General features: G+C 46.0%; 1 protein-coding gene across 4 annotated transcripts; it reads right to left on the reverse strand.

The window, feature by feature from the left end:
- Nucleotides 1–408: 408 nt before the first annotated feature.
- LOC100273669 (uncharacterized) lies at nt 409–6,953 on the reverse strand. Of its 4 annotated transcripts, none has more exons than XM_020538845.3 (6): nt 6,530–6,953; nt 6,129–6,429; nt 5,510–5,668; nt 2,048–2,343; nt 1,395–1,523; nt 409–843 (listed from the first exon to the last, which is right to left on the reverse strand). In XM_020538845.3, exons 1-6 carry the CDS (start codon nt 6,728–6,730, stop codon nt 751–753), a joined length of 1,179 nt encoding a protein of 392 aa, XP_020394434.1. In that variant the 5' UTR covers nt 6,731–6,953; the 3' UTR covers nt 409–750. The 4 variants fall into 4 exon arrangements, 3 of the variants coding, with proteins under 3 accessions (XP_020394434.1, XP_008647558.1, NP_001347218.1); XM_008649336.2 differs by lacking the exon at nt 409–843 and adding an exon at nt 927–1,287; NM_001360289.1 differs by lacking the exon at nt 409–843 and having other exon boundaries at nt 936–1,523; nt 6,530–6,878.
- Between the last annotated feature and the right edge of the window lie 1,797 nt (nt 6,954–8,750).

Genomic DNA, 8,750 nt, shown 5'->3' on the forward strand with positions numbered 1-8,750 from the left:
CTGCGGGGGCACGGAGGGTCCACAACTCTAGGCCGAACAGTCCGTGACGTGTCGACAAGAGCGACGCCTTTCCTGCGTGTTGTTTGGACGGTCCGCGCTCTAGGCTAGACGGTCCGCAATGGCGTAGGGTCGTCTTACTCTCCTCGTAGGACATAGATCCCGCCCCTGGAGGAGAAACCTTATAGTGCTCTGAGTCAGCAGGTCACTCGTGGCGTCCCAGTTAAATTAAGAGATCAATTCGAGAAAGAGATCATAGGGTTGTCATGTGATCGACAGGCCACCCCAGGGCGGATCTATAGACAACGTAGAGTCGAATAGGAGTAGAGGTAGATATACGAAAGACTACAACTAAAGTTATGGTATATCTACTCGTAGGACAGAAAAAGCAAATAAAGTAGATAGATTCGATTAAAATGTGTTCAAGGGTTCTCAATCGGCTGTACCCCTTTATATTTATAGGAAAAGAGATCTGGACATGTTTCTAGACGATAGCCAATAACTCTCACGTGATTAGATAAATAACCACGCACGAGATAAGAATAATCACCCGAATTAATCTAATTACGGAGTGCGCATACTGTTCTAGGTCCAAGGACCGGACCGCCCGTCAAATTTGGTGCTCAACACCAGCAAGGTGTCGGTCGTTGATGAGATATCCATCAACCATCGTGTAGACGTGTGCCTTAAGAGCAAGCAGCTGCAGAGCTGCTCGTACACGCCATGACGGGCGGGCGTGCAACATACAACAGCTCATGGAGTCATGGATATATCGCAACGCAGCCTGCTTCCACCAGTAATAATCTCGATAAAGTTTAAATAGTTTGTGCTCCGAAAGAACTTTTCCTAGCGGAGATTTAAAAAAATAAGATAAAAGCAAAAGTAGTACATGCATGTAAATAACGATCAGACAAAAAAATGAACGCACGTTTAGGAATATGATGACGAGACGGAAGGGCCCCTTTCTGCATTATATGAATGTATAATTCGCTACCCTAGACTAGTTAAACTGAAGATAAAATGCAAGGAAACTAAGGCCAATTGTAGGCCGGACAACTATGGAGTTCTGAGCTTACAGCCCACAGGGGCATCAATCTTGAATAATAAACTTAAACACCAGGGCATACTCCCAGCTGCAGTTAGCTTCAAAAAACCCGGTGCGCCCTCGCCAAGCAAAACGAATTAATGCATATATATATATACGCTGAACCTCTCTGCAAGCTGCGTAAGAAAACCTAAGGGTATCGACGTAATGCCTGCGTTTACTCCGCTGTAGAATTTTCACGCGATCTAGCAAAAGGATTAGATTAAGGTGAAGAAGGCTCTTGGGGTTCTGACTGGCTGCTCTCAACTATTCGAGACATCAGCTTAGATATCTCAAGGATCGCGTTCTGTACCTGATCGTCTTCTGAATCTGTCGGCCGAACCCACAAGGGTGACTGCAGTCCTGAACTTGCAGCCTTCTTGCACTTTCTAGATGTTGATAAGGCTCTCTCCAAGTCTGATTGTCTCAAAGGTCTAGGTTTCTGAAACAGCAGTAGGAAGAGAAGAAGCAAAAACCAATGTGGGACTCCTTATCAAACTTTACATCTTCACCAGTATCCAAATATAAACGGCATGACTTTTAACTACAGACAGAACAGATAACCTGAAGTCCAAATAACAAGTCTATCTGAATTGTATCCATGAATCCAACAAATACAACAACATATTCCAAGGTAACAATCAACATCATTATGTTAACAGATTGTAGCAAAACATTGTTGAGTCATCAGAAGCGAACGTGTATTCTAGTTTAGCACTAAGTTTTTTAAAAAAAAAAACTTCGACAAAGGCATTTTATGCCCTGGTTGGCAGCCCCACAACCTGGTGGATGCATGGCGTGTGTGTTATCCATGACCATGAGTCTAAAAGTCGATTTTCAGAAAATAGCATGCATCATGTATAGCTCCATGTGTGTGGAGTTGGAGTTTTAAATAGATTTTTCAGAAAACAACATGCAATCCTGTATAACTCCAAGTACCGTAGAAACAGAAGTAAGAGTACTCACATCTAATTTCCTCCCGTTTCTCTCATTGTCCAATAGCTCCCTGATAGGGTAGAATGCTGCCTGCTTGCACACCTCTAGGATGTCTGATCCAGTAAAGCCCTCGCACAATCTTGCAATGTGATCGTAATCAACATTAGGCTCGACATTTTCTCCCTTCAACACAACCTGAAGTATCTTGTTCCTTTCACTCTGGACGGGAATTCCAATCTCAAATATCTGAGTAAAGCGCCTTAGGATGGCCTCATCTAGCTCAGAAGGCCTGTTTGTAGCAGCTAGGACCATTACACGAGCATTCTCTGAAAAGACAACAATACAAGTCATCATTAATTACTGATCAGTACCACATATGAAGTGAGTCCATACAGACACAGCAAATAATTTGCATATCCACATGTCAAAATAACAACCATTTCAGAAAGATATAAAGGGCAGACCCAGGGTTGGAGGCTTCCACATGAGTGGGATCTGGAGAAGAGATAAACCAAGGCAAACATTCCTCCCACAAATGCAGAAAGGCTGCTTTGAATCCGTAACCTGGTGACTTAATGAGACAGCTCTCACCATTTAGAAAGATATGCCACTAGAAAAAATCTCACATGATGATAAGATATCAAGCAAATAAGTATATATTTGTATTGACTTCTTATGTCCGCCTTAGACACAACTTCATGAAGATGAAAAAAAATGTTAAGTAATCCCTAGTCCCTACATTTGTTTTTTTGCTGAAGTACTGGGGAATCATGCTGGATTAGGGAGTCATCTGGTCATCCATGAAAAACACAAAAGGCTACATGTTACCCTTTACATGTCTATGGATCCAATGGAGAAAGAACACGTGTCTTGAATTAGTTACTTTTAACATGCAAAGGTGGAAAGTAGGGCCCATGCCATGGCAACAACTTTTCTGTTGATTTCCGTTCTTTGTTGAAGCTACAAATATTTTCTACCATACATGAAACAGTCGTCCCACCAAAAAGAGAAGGAACAGCATAAAAGCTACTGCATAGGCCTTATGCAAGTTCAAAATTACAACAACCTTTCATTCCTCCTAAAAACGGTGAAACATACATGCACAAAAAATATGATAAAACTGTCTTGTTTTGTAAGGAACAATGGATATATTAATCTGAAATATTTGGCGTTATTAAACTATTAGTTTGCCCCTTTCCCTAGACTGGATACATTAATCTGAAATACTTGGCGTTATTAAACTATTAGTTTGCCCCTTTCCCTGGACTTTATATGCATTCAGCATTAAAAATTCTGAAAATGTGGTGATGTACAAATATCTCGGTGTCAATATCAACACTGACCTCATCAAGACAGTACCCACAAATAATGCATACCAAAGCATATTATTCTCATCTAAGCTAGCATCAGTGAATGTACGTTAGTTCCTCCCTATTCAATAGGGTACGCAGCCAGAAATCATATAAGGAGGGAGGGCAACTAGCAACAATTTTTCAAAAAAAAAATGGGGGTGGGGGGGAGGGAGGGGGCAACTTCTTCTCAAATTTAAGACAAGTAAATGTGTGCACAAGGATGTGCAATTGTGCATGAAGGTGTCATGGCTCCCTTAGGCACCACTAGTAGCTCTATCATTGCAGTTCATTGGAGTCGTCCCACATGACCAGGCATAAAGACAATCCATGCATGTCCGACCAAGGGAAATATAAAAACTCGGCTGGTAGGGGAACGACTGCCCCCACGGTATTATATTAAGAAGAAGCTCAATCGGAGCCCCGACCGAGAAAAGTCACGAAAGCTAACCCCCGTACAGCATGAGGGTCCACCCTATAGACCGGATCTTTACTCATGCTTTGAGCCCTTCCAGTCCCTACATAAGAATCCGTCCTCATAGGTCAGTCCATCTCATATGCATACAACCAGGGGAACCAGCGAGTGACCTTTTTTAACCTTAGCTTGAAATTCGCACCCACTAGGATTCAAACTCAGGACCTAAGGTGTGTTACTCAGACCACCTAACCAACTCAGCTAGAGGCCCTTTCGCTCAACCAACCAAGGAAAATATAGCTAAACTAAAATGTGATAACCAGATCATAGTTGTTAAGGCGATAAGGCGAGGTAAGGCGACCGGCCCCCTTTTTAACTTTTAAGCGTTAAAGCGTAAGGCGAGGTGACGCCTTATAAATATAGTTAAGAATAGAAAATTATTGATATTTGAGAAAGTGTGTAGGACAAAAATACTAATAAAGAAGAGAAAAATGATAAAGAAAAGGAAAATAATAGTCTAACCAGTCCAAATCAGCCCACTTGGCCCATTAAAATTAGGTTACCCACTTATTCACTCACTCCCAGCCGCACCCATCTTCCCTCTCTCAGCACTCTCTCTCTCCCCCCCCCCCCCCCCCCCCACTTCTCCCTCTCTCCCAGCCGCTTTTCCCTCTCTCCCAGCTGCCACAGAGGTGAGGAGGTCAGGGGACCTCACTGTCGCAGCTGGAGCTCGCGGCCGAGGAGGGGAGCGGCCATCGTCGCCGCTGCTGATGGCACTCTACAGGGACACGGTTTCAAATCACGTGCTCAGGTCAGGATCCAACCCTACATCACTCCAAGGCGTCCTCATAGCGTCGCCTTAGAACTCTCCAAGGCGCCGGGGCGATGCCCTACTGTCCAAAGTGGACGCCTTAGGCTCCGTGATAAGGTGACCAGGACGCCTTCACACGCCTTAGCGCTTAGGCGTCGCCTTAGCGCTTAGGCGTCGCCTAAGCGACACCTTAACAACTATGAACCAGATAACCAACCAGTGAACACTTGTAATCAGATCACTAGCCTGTCCCAGGAGGAAAATCATCATAGTAACCAACCAGTAACCACTAATGTCAAGGCTGCAAGAATCTCCATACAGATATACAACAGAAGTCATGATATTACATAAACATTACACATCTATGAATATAGCTAGCATTATAAATTAGCTCAAATATAACAAATAAGGAACACAAACTAAGCAGAACAGTGTTGTAAAGGGGTTTGTTAAAAGCAATGGAACGTATGTACAGTGTAGGGATTATTATTCCACAAGGCTTAAAGCACACGTCTGTATCTATAGGCTTGAATCATGGGAGAGAAATGAAACAGGTGGCTGCTGTGGGATTATTATATTGATTCAAAGCACAAATCTATATCTGTTAGCTTAAGTCTCTGGAGTATGGAATGTCTTATATAACAAAAATAGGGAAAATGCATCTTATTCTAGAACCTGGAAAATGGGGCCAAAAAAATAGCGAATGGTGTTGACAATCAAGATTTATTTATGCTAATAATGTTGTCCTATAAAGGGTGCTTAATTGAAGTAGGGTTATGCTGTTTGCGTGCCCAGAAAGAATTAGCACACAACTATACCATTTCTGTAAGCAATGCTTCACAAGTTCACATCATTGTCGACAAATGTAAGTTGTACATCAACTTTCATGGCAGCAGGCAAAGTATAAAAGGACTCACGATCAGTGGTGAAGCCATCCCAGAGGGACATGAACTCTGTCTTCATATTAGTCATGGCTTCATGATCAGTTGTCCGTCGCTGCCCCAAGAAACTATCAACCTCGTCAATGAAGATAATAGCAGGCTGGAGCTTGTGAGCGAGACTAAATACAGCAGACACTGCCACAGCAATAGCACACTAACATCAGCGTATAGCGTAGACACACATAAAAAAACAATACAGATGACATCAATTCTAATTCTAAAGTAGTAGATATGTGGACAGTTAAATTAGCAATGCAAATAACTGCATTACAGCTGCTGCTGCAACAGCACTAGTAACATATATAAACATAAAAGAAGAAACTTCTATGAAGGGTATGGATTCAAAATCAGCAGATTTCTACAGCATCCTGACACAAAAAAACAATGCAATTGTCATCGTCTCTAGAGCAAATAAGTTTCCAGTGGGCAGCTGCTGCCACAACAAGAGTAACATATAAACATTGGTTGATCGGTGCGTGGCATACAGACACAAGAAAAAGAAGAATATGGCAAAAGACTACTATAATAGCAATAGGTATGGATTCAAAACCGGTGGATAGCTGGATATCCAGTGGACTAGAGTATAATTGCTCACCGAGCTTCTGCGCGTCCCCGAACCACTTGCTCATGAGATTGGAGATCCTGACATTGATGAAGACGGCACCGGACTCCCTGGCAATGGCCTTGGCGAGCATGGTCTTTCCTGTGCCGGGCGGGCCATAGAGAAGGACGCCCTTCTGGGGGCTGAGGAGCTTGCCGGAGGCGAAGAGCTCAGGGCGGCGCAGGGGCAGGATGACGAGCTCGTAGAGCGCTTGCTTGACCTTGTCGAGGCCGCCGATGGAATCGAATTCGACGTCGATGCTGTCGGGGTTGATGACGTCGCACGCAATCACGTCCTGTCGGTGAGCGAGACGCCAGCGGAGGATTGAGTCGGAGTGAAGTGAACCCTAGATGGGGATTGGGGAGGCGGATACGGATACGGGTGGAGGGACGGACCTCATAGGGCGTGGTGGAGACGAGGGGCCGGCCGAGGCGCTTGGCGATCTCCTTCTTCTGCTGCTGCGCCTTCTGAGAGGCGGCGCGGTTGGGATCGAGGTGGCGAAGGCCGGCCAAGAGGACGAGGCAGCTGAGCGCGGCGCTGGCGGCGTACAGCACGAGGTTCTGCACGGAACGCGACGACGGCTCCGACGACCCCATCGCCCACCCCGAGGGAACACGGTGACAGTCAACTCTGTCTGGCTTGCGGCGGAAGAAACGAATAAGGACGGAGGAGGTGGGTGAACTGGATTCGAGGTGGCGGCGGAGCGCCGAGCGAGGCAGGGGATTGGATTCCGCTGACTGCTTGTGCTTTGGACTGTAGATGTGCAAAAAGGCCGGTCCTCCAGAGCGGCCCGTGGCCGTGGCACCGATGCGAATTTGGTCCATCACGAATAGGACCCGGCTCATTCCTATATATTAAACCAGGGACCCTAGCTTGCAAACTAGGTAGGCCACGTCATTCAGAATTCCTTTACCGTCCGATCGCTTCTCTATGATGCAAATCCTGCCATCCAGTTGTTGTTCACTGCTCCGTCTTATTTGCCTGCCCGACAGAGGCTGGCTGGTAGCGCCTCAAACGCGATCCTTCGTCTGCCGTCTTGGGAGCCTCGCGTTCTCTAGAATAAGTCAACTGGCGCGCGCCAGCGCGCGCGTTTAGCTTGTTGACCATTAGCATTGTGCTGGTTGCCTGGTTCGGCCTAATCATCGTATCGTGTATAGAGGCTACTAAAAATTTGTTCCTCAAAACTTGTCATTGTGGGTTGTTGAACTTTTTTCCCTAAACAAAACTAAGCACACAGCAGACTGCTAAAATAACAAATCCCCAAAATGTTTGAAACAACCACGTTGCCCACGCTGACCTAATTGGCCACAGCATCCTGATGTTCCCTCTGCTGCGTTGCCATCTTATTGGACTCACTGTGTAGATCTCCTTGCAATCTCAAGACAAACTCCAATAATGCAGCTTCAGTTCGTGTGCCTAGTGTTGGCGCCTTTTTGAACCAAACACTAACGATTTATAGGTCGTCCTTGTAGTGAGTTCGGACCATAGGGATGATCACTAGGTTTTGCCCACAGAGAGTCAAGGCCTTAGGGAGCGAGATAGTAAATAAGACGCAAGACAATTAACACTATCTTGAATGTGGTCTTGAAAAGAAATCTTAGAGCTAATGGGATGATTACTTGATGTACCTAAAAAGGTTATCCTGAAGGTGGGACAAACCTCTATGATGGTCACCACCTATTTGGTACCAAACAACAACGAACCCCAATGTCTTCTCGTGATGAGCAATACCTTGGGTTCGGCTCCGCGAGATGAATGGTGGTGGCGGTCCACGATGGATCGCCGGGTCGCCTGGCGGTGCTCGATGCGGTGGCGCAGACGATCCACGGCTCTGGGCCGGACGATCCACGACCTGGCGACAGGAGCGACGCCTTCCCTGCGCGTTGTCCGGACGATCCACGCTCTGGGCCGGACGGTCCGCGATGGCGCAGGTTCGTCTTCTTCTCCTCGTAGGACCTAGATCCCGCTCCCGGGGGAGAGACCTTAGGGTGTTTCGGGTCAGCAGGTCACCCGAGGCATCTCCAGACAACGTAGAGTCGCCTAGAAATTAATAGATCAATTCAAGTAAAAGATCTTGAGTGAAGTAGACGAAGTAGATCTTGCCCCTCACAAGGGGTAAGATCCTAGGGCCATCCTGGGGTCAGCAGGCCACCCCAGAACGGATCTAGACGACGTAGAGTCGAATAGGGGTGGAGGTGAAAATGCGGAAAGCTACAACTAAAGCTACGTTACATCTACTCCTAGGTCGGCAAAAGTAAATAAAGTAATTGGTTCGATTGAAATGTGTTCGAGGGGTTCTCAATCGGTCGTACCCCTTTATATTTATAGGGGAGGAGGTCTGGACATGTTCCTAGGCGATAACCAACAATGCCACGTGATTAGATGGATAACCACACATGAGATAAGGATAATCACCTGAGTTAATCTGATCGCAGGGCACGCGGACTGTCCCGGCCCAAGGCCCGGATCGTCCGCCACTTTTGGTGCTCAATGTATGCCCCTGCCTTTTGGTGGAGCTTGACGAACCAAAAGCACCAGCGCACTTCGGAAATAATAGATCTCATGAGTTATTTTGTTCCCGAAGTAAAGACTCAGCTCGATGTAAATCATCGACTC

The sequence above is a fragment of the Zea mays genome, chromosome 6 (genome assembly GCF_902167145.1).
Source record: "Zea mays cultivar B73 chromosome 6, Zm-B73-REFERENCE-NAM-5.0, whole genome shotgun sequence".
NCBI classification, from domain to species: Eukaryota; Viridiplantae; Streptophyta; class Magnoliopsida; order Poales; family Poaceae; genus Zea; species Zea mays.

Bases quoted from the DNA above. Each gene is read 5' to 3' on its own strand.
- LOC100273669 (XM_020538845.3), bottom strand. From the start codon at position 6,730: ATGGGGTCGTCGGAGCCGTCGTCGCGTTCCGTGCAGAACCTCGTGCTG. The intron at 6,430-6,529 runs GTCCGTCCCTCC...GCTCACCGACAG, and splicing joins TCTCCACCACGCCCTATGAG to GACGTGATTGCGTGCGACGT. The intron at 844-1,394 runs GTACAGAACGCG...AATCTCCGCTAG, and splicing joins CAGATTCAGAAGACGATCAG to GAAAAGTTCTTTCGGAGCAC.